The sequence below is a fragment of the Chanodichthys erythropterus genome, chromosome 24 (assembly GCF_024489055.1).
Source record: "Chanodichthys erythropterus isolate Z2021 chromosome 24, ASM2448905v1, whole genome shotgun sequence".
NCBI lineage: Eukaryota > Metazoa > Chordata > Actinopteri > Cypriniformes > Xenocyprididae > Chanodichthys > Chanodichthys erythropterus.
In genome coordinates this window covers 21973471-21997342 of record NC_090244.1, presented here as the reverse complement: position 1 = coordinate 21997342, position 23872 = coordinate 21973471, and the positions used below count along the sequence as shown (strand labels likewise).

General features: G+C 37.6%; 1 protein-coding gene across 1 annotated transcript in view; it reads left to right on the top strand.

Moving 5' to 3' along the window:
* The window catches only part of b4galnt4a (beta-1,4-N-acetyl-galactosaminyl transferase 4a), a 210974-nt gene that overhangs the window by 86212 nt on the left and 100890 nt on the right, over positions 1-23872 (top strand). The window contains exon 3 of the mRNA XM_067379463.1: positions 18023-18121. Coding sequence (XP_067235564.1) covers positions 18023-18121 — 99 coding nt within the window. The remainder of the gene's footprint in view (positions 1-18022; positions 18122-23872) is intronic.

The following is a 23872-nucleotide window of genomic DNA, read 5'->3' as shown; positions in this document are numbered from 1 at the left end:
GCCATGCTGTTCCACAGTGTTACTGCCAAACTCTCTGAGTCATGTCTCACCTTCAATGGATTGTCATCCTCACCTATTAATATAATGATAAAACTCATCATGTGTGGCTCATGGCACACGGACACACCAAATGAACAGAGCGGGAAAAGATGGGAAAATAATTGCACGAGCCACGTGATGAGAAGGACATAGCCAAGGCTAAATGGGTTTGTATTGTGGGGATCCTTTATACATTTTAGAGCAGGCACATTTGAAGCGGTGCACATATGGCACAAAGGAAATCAATAAAGCACAGAAGATTGTTTTTGAAAGTGCCTAATAATAATGGCAACATGTGTGCATACACTGTGAGACTTTTATGTATTTGTGTGTCGAATACAGTTTCACAAAACATTTCCAATATTTGTAATATTTCCCCTCAAAATCAAAGAAGAAAGAAATTGTAGATTATCTGAAGTAGCAAAACACTGTTTATGGCTGTGACAAAATGAATCCTGTTGGCTATTATTGTCTTTCAGTAAAAATATTGTAACACAATTATTATTTTAATTATGCCCCTTTTACAAGATGTAATAGAAGTCTCTGGTGTCCAGAATGTGTCTGTGAAGTTTCATTTCAAAATACTCCACAGATCATTTATTATAGCTTGTTAAATTTGCCACTATTTTGGTTTGAGCAAAAACACACAGTTTTTATGTGTGTCCCTTTAAATGCAAATGAGCTGATGCTCCCCACCCGTTTTTCAGAAAAGGGCGGCGCTTAACAGTTCACGTTTCTGTTGCTCAACAACAACAAAGCTGGAGAATCTCACACAGCCAAAATGACGATTGTCAGTAACGGCGTTCAGCCTTACATTGTTCAAACCGGAGTCAGTTAACTTTTAACTGTTAACGATTGTTAACTGTTAGCCGACAAGATTGTTACATTAGAAGCCTCTTATCTGTATGATCACAGATGACAGAGTATTTTAAGTTGTTTCTGCTGTTATAAGGAAACAATTTAAGCGATATCGCATTTCTAACTTGAAATCGCAGCCTGTTCATTATCAAAATAAAATACTGTCAACCAAACATATAAAAAGTTACACTGCTCAATTTAAATAGTCCGTAGTACTGTGCCGCTCAGCGTGACCACTGTGGTTTTATGCCAAACACATTTTTGCGCAAGTGAAGGATGATGTTTTATGTCAGTATTGGAACACGGGTGAAGTACAAAGTATAGTTTACATAAAAAGTAAAAGTATAGCATCCAAATACACCGCGAATATGGAAACATATGGATTTGTGTCGAATGAGAGTGGTAAGCTATGTGAGCACAATGGCGGATTCTGTTGCAGTTTCGCTTTAAAGGTGCCCTAGAATTAAAAATTTAATTTATCTTGGCATAGTTGAATAGCAAGAGTTCAGTACATGGAAATGACACACAGTGAGTCTCAAACACCATTGTTTCCTCCTCCTTATATAAATCTCATTTGTTTAAAAGACCTCCGAAGAACAGGTGAATCTCAACATAACACCGACTGTTACGTAACAGTTGGGATCATTAATATGTACGCCCCCAGTATTTGGATATGCCAGCCCATGTTCAAGGCAATAGACAAGGGCAGAACGTCTTGATCTGTGCACAGCTGAATCATTAGACTAGGTAAGCATGCAAGAACAATAGCGAAAAATGGCAGATGGAGCAATAATAACTGACATGATCCATAATAACATGATATTTTAGTGATATTTGTAAACGGTCTTTCTAAATGTTTCGTTAGCATGTTGCTAATGTACTGTTAAATGTGGTTAAAGTTACCATCATTTATTACTATATTCAGGAAACAAGAGCCGTTGCAATTTTCATTATTAAACACTTGCAGTCTGTATAATTCATAAACACAAATTCATTCTTTATAAATCTCTCCAACAGTGTGTAATGTTAGCTTTAGCCACGGAGTACGATCAAACTTGTCCACAATCAAATGGAAACATCCAAATAAATACCACACTTATGCGATTAGACATGCTGCATGACGAACACTTTGTAAAGATCCATTTTGAGGGTTATATTATATTATTGTGAACTTTGTTTATGCTGTTAAAGGCAAGCGCGAGCTCCGTGGGCGGCGAGCATGAGATTAAAAGGGCCCGCACAGCCTGAATCAGCGCATATTTAACCCTCTGGAGTCTGAGGCTGATTTGGGGCCTGGAGAAGTTTTGACATGCCCTGACATTTGGGCTTTTTTCAGTTGTTCATAAACATATTAATGGAAAAAGTTTCATTACACTGTATTCAGCACAAACTAGGCTACAATAATATGTGAGGAACATTTGTGTACATGTTTGTGTTTTTGAAGGAATAACATTTATGCGTGGTTATTGAAAAAAACAAAAAACTTAAGTCACTGAAGTAAGGCCAAAAAAAGTATAGTAAATCTGTGTTTACAATACTTTAGGGTATTGAAGGTTGTAGACTAGAGTTTTTGTTTCAGAATTCTGTAAAAATTATGCTGCCTACTCCTTCATATAAAACAATATATTGATTTAGTTTTTGTAAGACACTTTTTGCCAAGAAACAGTATGCGAGGAGGCGTGAATCACTGAATAATGGGCCATTCTCACCTAAGAAGACAAAAGAATTGCATAGTAATGAGCTGAAATGACTTGCATATTAATGAGGCATTTCAGTCAGGTAGGCTGTGAAAAAAACCTTCTGTGATGTCTCAAGCTCATCATCATATATGAAACATACAGAAAAAATATTATTACAATATAAAGTAATGGTTTTATATTATACTTTAAAATATAATGTATTTCTGTGATGCAAAGAGTCTGAATATAGGCTTTTAGTTTAAAAGCATGCACATTTGGAGAAATATTCGATTCTCATATGCTTATGTCAATTTTCTATACAGAGGAGTTATATTTATTTAATATTCATTGTCATTACTATGAGCGCTGGTGTTTTCAATTCATACTTGAAGTCGGAGGGCGCTCTCTGTGCATTTTTAGTCCACAAATTCATCTAAAAGAAGAAGAGGCTATTCCATGAATGGAGTTTCCAATTCATACAGCAGCAGGAGGGCGCTAAAGAAACAAAAACTCATCTAAAATTCATCTATAGAAGAAAAGAAAACAGGAAATAACTGCATGTCTTCTAGAGCTCGCTAACCATGACTTTTACATCCAGATAAACACTTTTCAAGACAATAAATACACGATTGAGACGATGAATGCATGTATTGCCTCTGAATTTGCTTCTGAATAGCGCTGGCTCTGTGGGTGTGGCCGCATTAGCAGATAATGAGCTGAATCACTGACTTCTGACATGGCTCTCTTTTCATACAGATTACATAAACACAGAAGGTTTGTTTTCGATTTGACTTACATGATTTAAAACCTGACATCTTAAAGTTTTTTTTAGACATAAGTGTAAAGTGTTCCTGTTCAGTTCTGAATACCGTTAAATTGAAAGGATTTATTGTGGAGTGAGGGGAACTCAGTAAAAACTATAGCTATGTTTATAGTGTTTATAATGTTTGTAAACATTTTGCTTTTTTACCAGTATTCTATGTTATTTCCGAATGTAATAATAAAATGTGACTTATACACAACTTATCTGTTTTCTTTTTTTTTGTTTTGTTTTTTCAAAAATGCAATAGTGTATGTGTAGTGTATTTTTTAATCATGGAGCAAATGCTTTTTTAAATCGTTTAACTGATAGTATTGATCGGTCAAAATTCTTACTGTCGATTAAGGGTTAACAACTTAATTGTGAGCATCTAGTGCTACCTTAAACGCCTCTGATTGGCCATTGCATTCAAGAAATCAATAGATATGTTTGTGATTGGCTACATTGCTCAAAGCTGCAAAAACACATTACAAATAGAAACCTTTGACGTTCTCCAGAGCGCAAACACAAACACACATGGATCGCTTGGCAATTCTGTTTTGCTAATATTCTATTTTTACGGAGAAAACTAATCCTAGACCAGCAGTTATGTGAAGCTTTTCCCTCTAAAAGCAATCAGAAGCAGCAGCAGGCAGTGGTTTGAGTGAGAAAACTCAAATTTCACACTAGTCTCAAGTCCATGGCCAGGGGAAGGCTAAGCCTTGTCCATTCTTACACACTCTCCACCTATGATTACAGCTTATTTTAAAATAAGGATAAGCAATTTGATATGGCTCGCCCCAACTTCACAAAACACAAAGATAACTGCACTAAGATGCTGAAGGCATTTCATGTAGTCTAAAAACAGGTTTGTTTGTTTTTAGCAAAATATAATTTCTTGTTTTTTTACTTATGAATTTGTGACCTTGGCATATTCTTGACAGGTTTTATTTTTTTACACAAAAAAGAATGTGTAATTTAATAAATGACAGTAATTTCCAAAAACTGATTTTAGGTTGCAAGTAGACTTGTGCGATATGCGATAAATCACGATAATGAATATGCACAATATTGTAATCGTGGGCACTTCAGAATTACGTAAATAATAATTTATTACCAATTATTAATTTTTTGTAAGGCAATTAAGAATACTTTAACCATCAGTCGTATAAAATGCGTTATTTTGCGTCAAAAGGACACGCGCTCAGATGTAAACAGTCCCAACGTGCATGTGGAACATGGCGGAACAAGTGAAGGAGACGAGCTGAATGAAAGTGCGCGTTCACTCTCTGACAGCAGAGGGCGCTGATGGAACAGTAGCGTACAGCGGTTACCACAGAAACCGTGCAAACAAAGCAACTGCGCTAGTGAAGTTTTTAAAATGCTTCAAACAGCCATTCATTTTTTTTGTAATCTCAGTGTTGTTCATCACAGCACCAAATACTGAATACTTACAAAAGACTTAAAAAGAATATTTATTTTCAAACCTAAACATTTTTATATTTTAATCTGGACTACAACATGCCCTAATGATTAGAAATGTTCTGATTATTTGTTATTGTTCAGTAAAACTTTGAAAACATACAGCTTCATTAGTTAACATGTTAATTCATTATCACTAAACTGACAATAAAAATACTTATAAAGTATTAATTATTATTAATTAATGTTAATTTCTTAGTTACTGTTTAATAACATTACTAAAATCAAAATAACTTATTTAATGGACCTGAGATAAAACTAACAATGATCAGTTGTGTTTCTAAACTAACATTAACAAAAATAACACTTTCTGTAACAAATGTAGCTATTGCTCAATCTTAGTTAAGTGTTATCTGTTGTTCTTTATAGCCTAATTCTTTTGCATTTTAGTCTGTTTGAAAATTTCAGTCAGAGTTGTTTTTGTTTTATTACAAAAAGAGTTCTTAAACCTGTTAAACTGACAAAAATTGCTTTGCAACTTATTTTAATATCGTGATAATACCGTATACCGTGATAAAAGCTTCATCAATTAATCGCAACATGAAAATTTGATACCGTCACATGCCTAGTTGCAAGTGAGTGGATCAAAATAGAGGATGAGTGACGTTTAGCCTAAAACTCTCCTGTCCGGAGGAAGGGCGAAGTATTAGAATCAGAATCGTGAGACACCACAGTTCTGCACACAAGCACACAGAGGCAAGAGCTCAGCACAAATGTCATGGGCTGCGATGGGGTGGTGGCCATAAGCCTATTAGAGAGTTAATAAATCAGGCCCATAGCTGTGCCAGGAGCCGCTGTTGAGCCCGGCTTTATGAGCACAGAGCAGATTATGGCCATTGAGTTTCCAGTTTGGCTGCATCCATATCGATGGAGTGAATGAGAAAAACATTGACCAGAGACTCAATTTCATTTTGGCTCCTTCCAGAGCAAGGTTTGTTTATCTGACCGCCACCTGTGAAATGACAAAATTTCATGCCAATTAATTTCAAAATCACTTTAAATAGAATACTGAACTAAAGGAATATTTAGGAATATAATAATGTACTGCTTGAAAGTTTGTAAACTCCTTGCAGAATCTGCAAAATGTTCATTATTTTAACAAAATAAGAGGGATCATATAAAATGCATGTTGGTTTTTATTTGGTACTGTCCTGAATAAGATCATTTACATAACAGATGTTTACATATAGTCCACAAGACAAAAATATATCTGAATTTCATGAAAATGACCCCACTCTGTATATCATCACTGATGCTCTAGAAGGAAACACAATGCATTAAGAGCCGGGGGGTGAAAACTTTTGAACAGGATGAAGATGTCCAAATTTTCTTATTTTGTTTAAATGTTTTATACAATCTCTATTTAAAAAAAAAAATTCACAATGATGAATGATTTTTTGTAGGGGTCTAACGGTACACAAAAATGATTGCTCGGTACATACCTCGGTACGTAAATCACTGTTCGGCACAGATTCGGTACAGCAGTAGGGAGAAAACTAAATTTAAAATCCCCCCCCCTTTCTTATTAAACAGCGGTTTACTGAACAAATTGTGTCTGTCTTTAAATAAATTCAATTATAATTACAATTTTCTTTAGGATAAAAAAAAATCTATCTCTGCTAATACTGTAAACTATATATAGGGAGCACTTTCTTGACCATTACTATAATATTAAAGGTTACAATTAGCAACAGAGCCCAAATTCTTAAATTAAGTTGCTATTTGTTTATATATAACAATCAACTCTCACATAAACCTTGTATGCAAACATGTAAATTGCATATAAGGCAGTTTTTGCATTAACTTCTTAATCTGTTTCTACTCCAATTCGATGTTAAAACACATTCATTTACACAGTAGCTATCATAACTTGTTTTCATGACAGATTTAAACATACATTACACATATACATTAAATAATCAAGAGAGGTTAAATAAATATAATGAATATAGGCTAATATAGTGCATATATTATGTAGCGAAAGAGTTATTTTCTCTATCGAACTAACAAGCTGTGGACACTGAATGACATTTCTGAAGTAAATGCTATGTGACAGTGTTTACAAGCTGTTTCTTTAAAGTGTCTTTCCATGGTTGAAACACTGATTGAGCGATTACATGAGATTTCAGTAAGTTGTACTGTAGCTTTCAACATACCTTCAGATGTTCATTTAATCCTGTAACTAGTATTAAAAAGGAAGAAATGATCGCGTTCACTAACGCTCCGCGCTGCCACTTTGAGGCGCCTACAGTGATCTGTCACGCCACATTAAAAAGAGCAACAAAACGACATTTATTGTTTGAATTTCCTGATAAAATGGACAGAATTTGAGGGACTAGACTTTGTGTTTCTTATCGTAAGTAACAAAACACAGAGCTAATTGCGATTTTTGGTGGTTAATGGTGGCTAAAAGTGGTTAATGGGCTACAACTGTATTCGTCGGTACATGTGTACCGAACTGAAAGACAAATACTGAACATTTACAGCACGAATGCGTGTACCGTTACACACCTAATTTGTTGGAATCAGAGAACAAATGACTGAGCTACACCTGTTTGAAGTCGAAAGAGTCAGCAAAGTCAATTTAGAGAAAAATCAAGTTTTCTGAAGGTTCAGAAATCAACTTTTTTCAATATTTTGAAGTAGCCTACTGTAATTCTGTTTATATGTGTATATTGGGATCAAGCGCTGAATGAGGCGTCTTTGTGCACACACTTTGGATCTGTCAGACAGCGCAAGTAAGATCAATTTGTTTACATCAGCATGAGTTTGAAAATCACATTTCATTGGTTCAGACTCAAAAATTTGCTATGAATATTCCCAAAGTTGGTATGCTGTGCATTAAAACAATTCCAAACTTGAACTAATGAGGAAGTTGCTAAGGGGAAGCACGAGTGGTGAAGCAAGCAGAGAAAAACAGAATTTTTCACTGACAAAGGAAAGGTACTCCTCTCAGAAAGTGTTTAATTGCTATTTAAAGCATTTGGATCGCTAGATGAGGGCCTAATGAACTAATTTTTGTGTAATGAGACTTGTTTTGCCTTGGAATTACCCCATGTGCATTCCGACTTATTTTGCCAGCACGGGTCACATATATTTATTTATTTATTAAAAAAAATCTTACTCCTAACTTTTGACCAGTAGTGTGTGTGTGTGTGTGTGTGTGTGTGTGTGTGTGTGTGTGTGTGTGTGTGTGTGTGTGTTTGTGACCACTCACCGGCCACTTCATTATGGAACACCTTGCTAATAGCGAGTTGGACCCCATTTTGCCTTCAGAACTGCCTTAAAGGGATAGTTCACCCAAAAATGAAATTTTGACGTTTATCTGCTTACCCCCAGTGCATCCAAGATGTAGGTGACATTTTTTCTTCAGTCGATCACAAATGATGATTTTTAACTGCAACCGCTGCCGTCTGTCAATCAAATAATGGCGGTTGATGGGAACTTCATCTATAAGAGTGAATAAACCTTGCTTAGACAAATCCAAATGAAACCCTGCGGCTCGTGACGACACATTAATGTCCTAAGACACGAAACGATCGGTTTGTCCGAGAAACTGAACAGTATTTATATCATTTTTTACCTATGTCCAACTCCGTTCAGGACTCCTTTAGTGATGTCTGATCGCGCTCTGACAACGGCAGTGATGTCTGACACTCATTGAAGTCTATGCGCGAGGCATCACTGCCGTTGACAGAGCGCGATCGGACATAGTGGTGTATTAGAGGTAAAAAATGATATAAATACTGTTCGGTTTCTCGCACAAACCGATCGTTTCGTGTCTTAGGACATTAATGTGTCGTCACGAGCCGCAGGGTTTCATTTGGATTTGTCTAAGCAAGGTTTATTCACTCTTATAGATGAAGTTCCCATCAACCGACATTATTTGAATGACAGACGGCAGCGGTTGCAGTTAAAAATCATAATTTGTGATTGCGACTGAAGAAAAAATGTCACCTACATCTAGGATGCACTGGGGGTAAACAGATAAACATCAAATTTTCATTTTTGGGTGAACTATCCCTTTATTCTTTGTGGCATGGATTCAGCAAGGTGCTGGAAACATTCCTCAGAGATTTTGGTCCAGATTTGTTGGCTGCGCATCCATGATGCAAATCCCCCATTCCACCATTTCATCCCAAAGTACTCTATTGGATTGAGATCTGGTGACTGTGGATGCCATTTCAGTATAGTGAATGTCTCGGTTACTGACACTAGGGGTCCCTATGGAAAGCGCCACAACAGCTGAGTTATGAGGTTTTGGTGGAGAAAATGTCGGCAAGCTACTGCATGCCAGGAAACAAGTGGACTTGCAACATTATAATGCTCGGTTCATTGAATTTTATTAGCATGAAAAATTTAATCTGGAAATTGCCTTCAAAACAATCTGGAGGTCATTTTGCATCAATAATCAACTTAATGGAAGACAAAACCATTTTTCACATGTAACATGGTTTGGAACAACATAGCACATTCGAATTTAGATTCAGACCTGTGAAAAGAACATTAGCATCTGTTTGTTAGCTCTTCTCCACGCAGCGCAGCGTCTCTAGCTTTCATCAGCTGTACCTACAGCATAAGCTCGTCTGGTTGTGAACACGCTCTGATTATTAGTGACAGCTGTGATGTGACAGTCGTAGTCTGACAGCCTGTGCTGGATCAGACCTGTCTCATATGAGCGTGTATGGCAGCTCCGTCACCCCTGCTGTCCCCTGTCTCCTCCTTCCCGCTGGCCTGTCACTCTCCTCACCGCCACGCGCCCCTGACTGATACCAGATCAACTGTGGGAGGAGAAAACACCAGTGTGAGATTTACACCTGCTGGTAGTGCACCCTACCATCTTTACACAACAAAACTGATGTGAGAGTCTTATTTTTATGTGAATAATTTTTATATAGTACAGTAATTATTTAAAATTATTATTATTATTTTTTTGCCCATTTCATTTCGTCTAGTAGGTGAAAGCAGGATCTTGACAAATCATCTACGACAGTGGTTCCCAACCCTGGTCCTGGAGTACCTTCAACATTGCACAGTTTAGATATCTGCCTAATTTACCCTTCGCCAGGAGTTTGATTGACAGGCGATCTAACCAGTCATAATGCCGAATCCATCACTTTGTCCAACAAAGCAGTCAGGGGAGTTAGCAGATAGGTGACTTGAACTTAAAAAATGGTGTGTACTGATGTGTTTCCTCCATTGAAACAACATTCCTTCTGATGTTCATTCATGTTTATTTGATGCTATAAATGAACTAGTAAGAAAAGATGATCGGTTCACGAGCCGCTTGAACTGAGGCGCTACAGCAATCTGTCATGGCATATTAAAGAGCCACAAAATGGTATTTATTGTTTGAATTTCTTTAAAAATGACAAAATTTGCCATTTGAGACTTTTTTTAAAGGAACACTCCACTTTTTTTGAAAATAGGCTCATTTTCCAACTCCCCTAGAGTTAAACAGTTGAGTTTTACCGTTTTCGAATCCATTCAGCCGATCTCTGGTTCTGGCGTTACCACTTTTAGCATAGCTTAGCATAGTTCATTGAATCTGATTAGACCGTTAGCATCGCACTTAAAAATGACCAAAGAGTTTTGATATTTTTCCTATTTAAAACTTGACTCTTCTGTAGTTAAATCGTGTACTAAGACCGACAGAAAATGAAAAGTTGTGATTTTCTAGGCTGATATGGCTAGGAACTATACTCTCATTCAGGAGTAATAATCAAGGAACTTTGCTGCCGTATCATGGCTGCAGCAGGCGCAATGATATTACGCAGCGTCTCTCACATACGTCTCCATGGTTGCAAGGCACGTTCCCTGTGCAAGCAGGGGCTCACGGGCGCTGCGTAATATCATTGCACTGCTGCAGCCATGGAACGGCAGCAAAGTTCCTTGATTATTACGCCTGAAAGTGGTACCGTCAGAACCGGAGATCGGCTGAATGGATTCGAAAACCCCCAAAATGACCCCCAACCCCTTAAAGGGATGGTTCATCCAAAAATGATCCCATAATTTACTCACCCTCAAGCCATCATACCTCCGTTATCCTCAAATTCAGGTTTTATTTTGTAGAAACCATAGAAACACCAAAGAAGCTTTAATATATTATGTGTTTTATTAGACAGGTGAGCAACTGTTTGGATACATTCATCGACAGAAAACTATTCATGCTATAATTGCTTGATTTTAAAGTGAGTACCATGTTTTACCATGAAACGGGAAGATTTTAAAATGAGTGGTTCATTCATAAATCCATAAGATCTTACTTTCATCCTATGGAAATACAAACCAGAAGACAACTAGCGCAGCACTGGAAAGGGGCGGAGCTACACAAGGTCTATTCTTCCATCTATGTTCTGTAATATCATCTTTCCCTGCATCCATCCATCCTTAATTTTTATCCATCCCTCCCTTTCTCCTTCAGTCCATTTATCCATTCTTACTTCCTTGGATCCTTCCCTCCATCATCCATCAATCTATCCATTAATTCATGTCTCCATCCATTCTTCCTTCCTTCCTTCCTTCCTTCCTTCCTTCCTTCCTTCCTTCCTTCCCTTTCTCATTCAATCCATTAATCCATCATTGCATCTATACCTCCCTTTCTCATCCTTCTTTCCATTAATTAATGTCTCCATCATCAATACTTCCTTCTTTCCATAATCCATCCCTCCCTTTGTCATTCCATCCATCCATCCATCCATCCATCCATCCATCCATCCTTCCTTCCTTCCTTCCTTCCTTCCTTCCTTCCTTCCTTCCTTCCTTCCTTCCTTCCCTTTCTTTCTCATTCCATCCATCTATCCATCCATTAATTCATGTCTCCATCCATCCATCCATTCTTCCTGCCTTCCATCCATCCCTTCCTTTCTCATTCCATCCATCCTTGCATCCATCCCTCCCTTTCTCCTTCAATCCATCCATCCATTCTTCCTTCCTTGCATCCATCCCTCCAACATTCATCCATCCATCCATTAATTCATGTCTCCATCCATTTATTCTTCTTTCGTTTCATCCATCCCTCTCTTTCTCATTCCATCCATCCATCCATCCATCCATTCTTCCATCCATCCATCATCCAATCCATCCATCCATTCTTCCTTCCTTGCATTCATTCATCCATTAATTCATCTCTCCATCCATTCATTCTTTTTTCGTTCCATCCATCCATCCATCCATCTCCTTCTCATTCCATCCATCCATCATCCAGTCCATCCATCCATCCATCCATCCATCCATCCATCCATCCATCCATCCATTCTTCCATCCTTGCATCCATCCCTTCCTTTCTCATTCCATCCATCCATTTTTTGCATCCACCCCTCCCTTTCTTATTCCATCCATCCATCCTTCCTCCCACACATCCCTTGCTCTATCCCTCCTTCCATCCCACCTTTTATCATTTGCCATCCATCTGTTCTTTCATCATCTCTTCCATTCATTCATCTGTCCTTCCTTCCCTCTATCCACTTTTTTATCCATCCCTCCCTACACACCTCCATCCATCAGTCAATATTGTAATTTCACATCTATCCTTCTGTACAATCTTGTACATACTTGTTTCCTTGCAAAATTGACAACTCCCAAATTACAACTTGTGAACCCCCACAATTCGAGCTTGTCTCATATTTGTTAGATCTTTTCCTGTTTACTTTATTAATTACTAGTTAACAATTACCACTGTTTTTCACTGTTTCAATTTGAAGTCCAGTATATCGACACATCTGCCAGACTCACTTCACTGGTCAACAGGATCGGTGAACCTGAGATTGAGCTAAATGTTAATGTATCATGAATATATTGTCGATTAAATAGTACAGACAGGAATTTCCTTTGCAGTATTTGGTCAGCACATGAGGTCAAATCACTCTAGGACACTCTTTTTGATCCAAGAATGTACTTTCAGTGCATACTGTAGTATATGATTTAGGGTACAGCCCAAGTCTTTTCCTTTTCTTAGGCCTTTGTTTTTCCTTTTTTTTTTTACTCATTTATTTTTAACCATACTTGTTCAATTCATTGAATGAAGACAATCACATGGCAGGCAAAGTTTTTGTAAACATGTAGCATGAGGTTAGACTCTTGTTCGTCAGACGAATGCATTAACCTTGCAGGTATCATTTCAACACCTTACCTTTTTTACTCTTGCTAGTGTTTGTAGTTCATCAGAGCAGAGATGAAGATGACTGATGAAACCGATCGCTTGGGTCATTATCCTCCACGTTACAGGGCAGAGAAAATTAAAATTTGATTTGTGGAGGGGCTGTGTTTTGTCGTTCTGGTGGATAACCGGACGTGAAAAATGTGCCCCAGTCTCCTGCTCTAAGAGCGAGTCTGTTTACCCCTGAACGAGGAGAATTAATTAACCTCGTTTATATTCTGGGCTCGTACTTGCAAACCCATCTTGATGTCTAGGATCCATCTCAGAACTTGCTTCATGTTTGTCCCTTTGTCTTGAGATGAGATTTGACTTCAGATCAGTTCTGCTGTGATTGCAATAAAGGATGAAATCCTTCTAATATGCTGATTTGCTAATATTTTCTAGTATTTTTGTGGAAGCCTCTGTGTATTTTCAGAATTCTTTTATGAATAGCAGAACATTATAAATGTATTTACTGTCACTTTTGATCAATTTTAATCTGTGCTGAATAAAAGTATTAATTTCTTTTAATCAGTATGCTACATTGTTTTCACATGGCTTCATTAAATGCATTATTCAAACAGTCCCATCCAGTTGTCATCTTGGGATAAAAATGGTTATTTTGTATTCCAATTAAATAATGAAAATTAAGGTGATTGTGGCTAACATGATTGGGAATGGGAGTTCAATTTGAGCATATTACATTGAGACACAATTTCTAGAACAATATGCTTAATTGTACATATTAGCAAATGTAGTAGGTCATTCAGTTCTTTTTTACATACAGAAAATATGCATTCACAGAATACATACTTATTAACTTCTAAAATAGTAAGTGTAGTATGCGTTTATGAACATAGTCATTCTAGCTGTCAAATGAGATATATAATAACTAACACAATATATAAAGGCTGTTATTACTGTGACTTCTCTTCAACAGTATTGACTTTAAGCCACTCCTAATCGGGTTTTGTGATGCTTCAGCGCAATTTTCAATTAGCACTGAACATTGACATGTGACACATGACTGAAGAAGGAGATTAATATGAAGAGAAATGAACTGAGAGCTAAAAGGAAGAGAAGAGCAGTCTGTTTCCCTGCCAATGGCATCCTGTCCGGCTGGAGCTTGCAAAAAAAAAAAAAAAAAAAAAAAATTCTGGTGCATTTCTTAAGCCAATGAACATGACAGACAATCTACACACACTAAGTGTACAACTGAGTTTGTTTCTAATGGAAATATTATTTCTTAAAGATCAGTGAAGTTATTGGAAGTCAGGAAAACTTAAACGGATGAATCTCATGAAAGTCACACAAAACTTGAGAGTTGTGTGAGACACAACTTGCAGGATTCATATTTAAATTCATATTATCATTCATATTCCTTTTTGAGGTTTAATATTCACAGACACTATATCACAATTAGAATAAAGAACTTAATAATAATAAAAAAAATAAACTTACCATTCACAATCATCGGCTTGATCAAGTTGATCCTTTAAATTAAATTGAAAGTTGTAGTCTTCCTCTGAGGTAAATTCTTCCAGAATTATTCCTCACTGGGTCTCAACAATGTACATGAATCTGACTAAGAAGCAGTTGATGCAGGCATTGACTCTTTTGCATGTATCGCCTCAGAATTTGCATCTGAATAGTTCACGCTCGGTGGGCATTAGCAGATAATGAGCTGATTTGCGAACGACTGACATCGCTCTCTTTTCAAACAGATCATATGTGTTTTCGATTTGACTTACATGATTTAACCCTCTGGAGTTTGAGGTTGATTTAGGGCTTGGAGAAGTTTTGACATGCCCTGACATTTGGGCTTTTTTCAGTTGTTCATAAACATATAAATGACAAAAGTGTCATTACACTGTATTCATCACAAACTAGGCTACAATAATATGTGAGGAACATGTATGTACATGTTTGTATTTTTGAAGGAATAATGTTTATGCGTGGTTATTAAAAAAAAAAAAACCATAAGTCACTGAAATAAGGCCAAAAAAAGTATATTAAATCTGTGTTCACAAGACTTCTGGGTATTGGAGGTTGCAGACTAGAGTTTTTGCTTCAGAATTATTTAAAAAATTATGCTGCCTACTCCTTCATATAAAACAATATATTGATTTAGTTTTTGTAAGACACTTTTTGTCAAGAAACACAGTATGCGTAGAGGCTGAATCATCATGAATAATGGGCCATTTACACCTGAGAAGACAAAATAATCACATAATAATGACCTGAAATTACTTGCATATTAACGAGGCCTTTCAGTCAGGTAGGCTGTGGAAAAAAACCCTCTGTAATAAAGTCTCAGCTCATCATAAACAGCAATACTGTGAAATATTATTACAATTTAAAATAATGGTATTCTATTATATTCTTTAAAATATAATGTATTTCTGTGATGCAAAGTGTCTGAACAATGATGTTACCTCTATGGCATTTCATATAGGCTTTTAGCTTAAAAGCATGCACATTTGGAGAAATATTGATGGATTCTTATATATTTGTCAATTTTCTATACTGAGAAGTAATATTTATTGTCATCACTCTGAGTGCTGGATACTCTGTTTTCAATTCATACTTGCAGCCGGAGGGCGCTATGTACACCTTTAGGCCACAAATTCTTATAAAGAAGAAAAGGAACTAGGAACTAACGGCATGTCTTCTAGAGATCGCTAACCATGGCTTTAACATCCAAATAAATTTGCGTCTGAATAGCGCTCCCTCCGTGGGCGTGGCCACATTAGCGGGTAATGAGCTGAATCACAGACTGTGTCTCATGTTTATGTAATAGGCATTCACTAAGTTACAGTTAATTTCCAACAATCATCAGAATGGACTTCATTGAGAAAAAGACTGTGGCTTGCGCATCATGTTGGTTTTCTTTATTTTGCAAAAAGCACAACATTTTGTTTTTACAGTAAGTGTACACAAATAAAATAAGTAATTCCACAGTTTTTAATAATGTATAAGTCTTATTTGTATGTCCAAAATTGTCACAAAAGTCTCTTTCGCACTGGTAAGAGAAAAACCAAGGTGGTATCGCTGGCGTGACCGCCGACCCGAGTGTTAAGTGCAAACAATAAGTGCAACCGTAATCAAAGTACTCTCTCAATATTCAAAGTTCAAACAGAGACCAAAACGGAGACCACAGCTAAGAGGTGGTCACAACTACACAGCCCAGCCTAAGAAGGTTTGGTATCGGGAGACAGGCTATTGTATGTAAAAAAATTTGCACGCATCAGGGAGCTTGCGTTTTTTGAATTCGCAATTGCACATATTCCGTGTATTGAGCGCATATTTTACAAGATAAGACATTTATCAGATGCTTAGGCTCTGTTGCGCAACAAATACTCCGCCATGGTCTTGTCGGTCATCTTACCTTACTCTCGTCACGTGATCAGTGAACTGTGATTCCTGCTGTACTTGTGTGCGACTCTGCAGCTCGTGCTGGATGAGCAGAGCAGAGGTTTACAGTAGTTTACAATTAAAGCGACCGTTATCCAACTGAATTAAATGGTTTTTATTTTTATAAAAAAGCAAAACGACAGTGCGGGAGGTGCCTGTAAATGCAGCGGTGGCATATTCTATGCTAATTTCACCCTCACGCTCTTCATGGCAATATTGCGAGATACCTTTTCACCTCTACGAGAAATCTTGTCACATTTTAATATCGCAAGATCTCGTGTCATGAGATCTCGTCACACTCCTAATAATTAGGGGTGGGACAAAATATTGATATGGCAATATATCGTCATCCTTCTCTGTGCGATACGAGAATCGTATCACTGCGCCAAATATCGATATTTTAATTTAAAAAAATAAAGCGCTATATATAGATTTCTTTGCTCATAACGTCCTACTTCAAGGCGGCGCTCGACACATGAATGAGGGAAATGTGAACTTAAGTTAACTAGCCTAAGAAAAAGAGGTTATTAACAGGATGGCGGACAGCACTGTGAGTAAAATAGATGCCCCAGCCACGTTTAAGTTCAAAGTCTTGACGCACTTTTATACCATTGATGTAACAGTCGTAGACATCTTTGACGTTCTTCACCGAGTGCTTACACGGGAGCATTCGAAAGCATATATTAGGGATCCTCTGATAGACGCCTGCTTTCGAACGCTCCCGTGTATATCTAAGTGCTTGAAGAACGTCAAAGGGTCTGTTTGCACCTGGTGACTTCATGCATTTTCTCTGATCGGATAGCTATCTGATCATGAAAAGACCAGGTCTAAATGCCTAAATGCCTAAAAACGCATTTGAGACGGATTTAAATCCGATCGCTCAAACCACTTGAGGAGATGGTCTGGGACGCATTCCAGTCAAAACTGTCTATGCTCAGTCTAAATGCATCTGGTTGTTGTAACTACATATGTAAATTTTACTTCTCCCAAAAATACTAAAACTGAAACATGTGAGAGTCAGATATGACAACGCTACTGCATCACACATCGCCGCAGATCTCTTCAGCAAGCTGCCGCGCAAACTGCCGCATATGAAAGTGAAAGTAAGTCGCAGACGCATAACACACAATTATCTTCATTAAAAGTAATGAGACCTTATACCAGTGTTGTTGCCGCTCTCTCCTATTGCAGTCTTTGATTTTGAAATTAACTGATGGTCAATAAAATGCACCTCATATTTCTTGCTTTTGGTGACGTGAACTCTATTAAATGTACATATAAGATCAGATCCGTTAACCTGCACTTAACCTTTTCACATGCATTTTGTTTTCATATTAAGACCAATAGCGCGATGTATCATTATAGGATTGTCTAGCGATATATCGATTATCGCAGAATCGCTGACTCGCGATATTATCGTTATCGTGAGCCATTTATCGTGATCGTATCGTATTGTGAGGTACCCTCTGATTCCCACCCCTACTAATAATTGCCAAATATAATTGCCATATTCAATAACATGCTGTAAATGTGAAATATAAATATATTAGAAAATACCATGACGATTTATTTAAGTGCAATGTTGCCATTGACATCTCTGTTTCTCTCTAGCAGGAAGATGAGCGCAACGCTGGCACCGTTCATGACAGAGATCAAGCTGAAATCCGCAAGTTGCTCACACAGAAGTACAAAAAGTTGCCATGGAAACCAGAGGTATGAGCATGCATTGCTTTATTTTTGTCAGTTTACGTGTGACAATGACTCATTATCGCTCTCTTTTATTTGTCAGCTGTGAAAGTTCATAATGAGAACTTCTCAAACCTTCACTGAAGCTCTTAATAAGCACATGTTGGCCTGGAACATTTTCTGTAACGTGTAATTTTGTGTAATGAACAAATTGTATTACTGTCAGATTTTAATATCAGCTGTAATATCCGCCAAGATTTAGCCTGCATGTTCTGGGCTTAAGTTAGGGTGCCTATTAGTATTCAAAGTCTGAGTGTGCTTGTTCTTGTAATTTTAGTTAATTACTGGACTGAAATGCTGCTCAACCTACTGGATAAAAGGAAATGCAAATTGGGAAAATCATAATCTATTTTTGCTTTTTTTGCCTCAATATACTGGACCAAACAGTTGGTGTATTAAATTGGATGGTTTATCCGACTCCATTAAAGTGACATTATTGTCATAATTATTTCCGTTAGATAAAGTAAAAAGGGTTTCTCCTAAGCTGCTTATTTGAGAACGCACAGGATTTAACTGAGTGCTCTGAACGGTGGGCATTTCAAACCATGAGGCTGCTAAACTAAACCACCACATGCAAAATAATGAGTCAGAGCCGCTATATAAATCACAATGAATGAGGGCAGGTGAATTAGATGTACCATTTTAAACTAACAGCACAGAGGTGGGAAAAATCTGTGGGCGAATGGCAGTGGTTTGTTTTCATGGGCATTAGGGATATGATTCCATCTGCTCCCTCAGGTCCAGTGAATGCAGGGCTCTCAAACTCTCTAGCCAGGTAACAATATACAGCTATTGGCACAGTAAATAAAGTAAAATACCAAGGTACTTATCAATTTTACTGTTGCTGAAGTCTAGTATCAAGCTTTGCAGCTGATTGTCCATGTAAGTGAACATTCGGAGGTGACGTGCCGCTTCAGTGCCTCCGGTATAGACGGATTCAAGCCGTTAAGACAGTTCCAGCATGACAATACCCCTGTGCACAAAGCGAGAAATGCTGAGTATATGAAGAAATTCGACTGACCTTCACATACCCAGACCTGAACCCCACTGAACAAACTTTTTTCGAATGCTGACTTGTGTCAGGGCTCATATGGCAAGAAAACATCATGAAATATGATTAAACTTGGATCAAGTGCACACTGCAGTTATCAGATTTTAAAGTATTAGTAAAATCAGTATTAGTAAAGTATTTCTGTTCATATTGTCAGGCCATTTTTAATGTTATTGCCAATATTAAAATATGCTATAAAATTAAAAATAATACACACTAGAAATACAAATAATAGTTTTGAGTGCTAGAAGTTAATTTAAGCATCATGACATGTGCATTACAGTATGAAAAATTGATACATTTTGAATTTTGCTAAAGATTACCTTTAATAATGTTATCAAATTATTAGTATTTTAAACTTTTAGTGAATGTTAGATGACTGCACTTACATTTCTACGGTTTCATTATTTTTTTTTTCTGTTTATGATAGTGATATTTTAGTATTTTTATATATTACAGTATTGATTAATATTTTGAATGAGGTTTTGTTTGTTTATATTTTCAGTTTTCATTTTAAATTCTAGTAATTTTAGTAATTAAGTAAGTATTAGTTTTTTTATGTTTCTCTAGCTTTTTATTTTCAGTTTTTCTTCAACTGCCAAAGCAACATTTCCAATTTTTCATTGAAATTTTTTTTTTTAAAGGTGCATTGTGTAAATTTTAGCGACATCTAGTGGTGAGGTTGCGAATTGCAATATAGAGAAGCCACGGTGGCCAACACAGGACAAAGATGTCGTCATCTGAGACAGTAGAGAGTAGCCAGTCAAGCAAATGCACTCTGTTGAGCAGTTTGTCCATTTAGGGCTACTGTAGAAACATGTCGGTGCAAAATGGCGACTTAATATGTAAGGGGACCATTTATTTTTAATATTTGGCATGTTTGTGTGCTCCAAGGCCTACCTGAAAAACTAAAAGCAATGTTTAAAATCATTATCGTATCGCATATCTAATATCGCATTATTTAACAAGTTATCGCACTTTCTTATATATCAATATCATGCTGCCCTACTAAATATATATCCAACATGGAACGTTACCGACGAAAAAAAAAAAGAAAAAAAGAAGTAGTATTATCCGATAACCGATTTGGTACTGATATATTGTGCATCCCTATATTTTCTCTGACTTGCTGAAAATCAAAAAATTTAATAGTACTACTAGTATATGTACTAGTAATGTTATTTATATGTTTGCAGTTTTTGCTTTTCTCCTGTGTTAGCCACTGAATGTTGTGTTAAGTGTCAGCCACAGTTGCTTCTGGGAGAATGGATGGCCAGTACCTGACAGGTCTCACAGGCTGTGTTATTTATAGGAGTGAACACAGGTGATAGCCGGCCAAATAACAGCCCCTGAGTTCAGGCAGATGTTCACAGCTTAGCAAAGCAAACAGAGGCTGGTATCACTTGAAATTAGAGCTATTAATTCCTGAAACTCGGTACAAGAGGTATCTCAGCTGCTCTGATTGGCCATTCACTCAACCAATGAGAGACAGCAATGAAAAAGATATTGGCAGACCTTGAACCCTTCATGTAGAGAGATGAGGGTGCGAGGCTAAGGAGAATTGTCTGATGGAGGATTGACGGTAATGGGCACAGAGGCCATTAGCAGGACTACAAGCCATAGAAGGTGCCTTGAATTTATGGCGCTTTATAGATTAACTGTAACGGCAACGGGCTCCATGATACGTCAGTTTCATATAGAAGATTTTGACCTCTGGCCTTTACTGCCGGATTTATTTCCACATTTCTGCCTTTGTGCTAAGAGCATCATTGCTTTTTTCTACTCTGAGGATGCTATCTATTTCCTTCTTTGAGGAACTCTCCTTAGTCTCCCAGTTGCCACTAAATGACAGTGCTGGCAGCAGTTATCCAAAGCCATTATGTGTCATTAGAGAGTCGAGAAAATTGTGAGCATCAGCAACTTCCTATCGAGTTATTACAGCACAGTCACAAAGACTAGAGCTGGCATTTCTGTATTAAATCTATGATGTTGCCCCATCTACTTAAACACAAACATTTTCTATAGCAGCAAAACTACATATTATCTATATATGTAGTCTATATAATTGGCTAGTCATATAATGGCTAGTTCATGACATGCTGTGTCATGAACAGTTTGGTCCAATTGTCCACCACAAGGGGGAGCCGTACTGCCTGATCAAATATAAATGTGTAATGTGTATAAAAACATATTAGCTTCGTATAATGTTAAGGTGCGGTCACATTTACCATTGTTTTGCAAATTTTTGTTGTTTGAATCCAGTGGGGTTTTTTTTGTTTGTTTTTTTTGGGCATTTCGCCTTTATTATTATTCGACAGTGTAGAGCGCACAGGAAGCGAGATGGGAGATGGCGCTATATGTCTGCGTGCTGCCCACGAGGCTATCGGCACTGACAAATCCAGTGTTTTTAATAGGAATCCATGTGATCTGGAATTTTATTTGAAAGCAAAAGCTGTCCCCATACAGATTTTACAGCTGGTTCACATGGATTCACAGTGCTGACTAAGGCCACATCCCCACAAAGCCAGCTTTCCCTATGCAATCTTTTTTTCCCCTTGTTCTAAAAAAAAAAATTCTGTAAACACGGCTTCATCTCAAGAAATATCCGCGTACACATGAAACCACTGAAACTGACTCAAAACGATATAGTATACATGCCAGACCAGTAGGTGGCGCTGTAATTCTCCCACAGAGATACACTAAAAATGGAGAATAAGATTTGGAGCATGCGCATAAACCTTGCAGGCTGTATACAAACTTTAGTAAAGCTAAGTAATACAGCTTTACTTTAGTAAAGCTAATAGGCTCAGTAGCTTCCGCGGCACAAACACAAGCCTGTAGTCTGCCATTGTTGTTGTTTCTGTTACATGACGTAGCGGTGTCTGACTAGGGTCGAGACGTGGGGTGATGACATCATCGTTTCACAAAATATATGGATTGGCTGTACACGAAAATGCAAAGGTGTCGTTTTCAGATTTATCCACTCTGGGACCCGGTTTCAAAAAATAGCGGTTTCAGGCTCTAACAGAAAGCTGCTTGGTTCAATTAATTTAGCGCATTGTTGACCAGAATGGTTTCACTTCCCCATGTGAAATGTATTAGTTTAGCTTAATTGTACTTTTGTACAGGGTAATACTGTAGACTAAGCTAACAGGCTAATCAACTAATGGTATTCTAAGTCATCACATTAATTGATTTGTTTGCAAAATCTAGGCCAGACGTTCTCAACTCTGGCCCTCGAGATCCACTTTCCTGTAGATTTTTGCTTAAAACCCTAATCAAACACACTTGAACAAACTAATCAATCTTTGGGATTACTTCAGGTGAGTTTTTTCCAAGGTTGGAGCTAAAATCTGCAAGTAAGTGGACCTCAAAGGCCAGAGTTGAGAACCCCTGCTCTAAGCTAATTAAAAATACACTAAGAATGAGAAAACCCTAGTTTTGTTTAGATACTTGGCCAGCAGCCATATCACCCTGTAGCCCAAGACTGGTTGCCCACTGAAACTAAGCAGGGCTGAGCCTGGTTATGGTACCTGAATGGGAGACCTCCAGGGAAAACTAGGTTGCTGCTAGAAGAAGTGTTAGTGGGTGCTGATGGGGACACTATACTGTCAAAAAGCACCGTCCTTCGGATGAGACGTTAAACCGAGGTCCTGATTAAAAAGTCGTTAAGAATCCCAAATCCCATGGCCAAATTTGCCCATTAACCTCTGTCCATCATGGCCTTCTAATCATCCCCATACACTGAGAATGGCTGCCGCGTAGTTTGTGTTTGCTGTTTAATTATCATTTGAATCTTGCAAACTGGCAGGTCCAGTAGTAATGAAAAGATTTATCTTGAACTCTCTCATGGAAACTATCTACAAACCTTGATTAAACCATTTAATATTCAATTAAAAATGAATTTATACCTGTATGATATTAAGCTGTAGCCACATTGCACCAGCGGTTTGCAAAATGAAAGGATGGATGATTCAGCTTCAGGCGCCATTTTCTGGTCAGGCATGGGAACTCATTCAGTGCGCAACTCTCACAGTGCGTTATGGGTATTCTCCAGGCGCTGAGCATACATCAGTTGTACACTCGTTATTTTGCAGTGCATTATGGGATTGAATGAGTGCACTCGATATAACATCGCACCGGAGGAACCTTTTCATAGTTCCTAGAACTATTGGCTGAAGTACCCGGATTTTGCTGTGTTTGCATGCAGGAACTATAATTTTAGTTCTAGGAACTCCTTTTGGGGGAACTAAATGAGCTCCTACTTCAGAGTAGGGTCTAAACCAGCTCTATAGGAACTATCAGTGATGTAAGTGTACGTTGATTTGTCAAACTTATGTCAAACATCAGCACCCGGCATTTTTAAAAAGCCATGTAAACATATTTACTTCACAAAAATGAAAAACAGCGAAAGCGGCATTCACCTGTTGTCTGCAGGGTTGTGTTCTTTTCTCCGCCTCGATACTTAAAGTTGTCATAGTAGATTTCGTCTCTTAGCCCTTCGTTTTGCTCTTTCAATCACGTAGATTATGCGTTTACATTCCATCTCTGTTATCACGAAACCCACAACACACAACAAACACAGCTCTGATCAAGACATCCTCCTTTCACCATTTTTTAGTGTTTGTAAATGCGGCGCTTAAAGACGCCGCTGTCGGCTGCTTCAC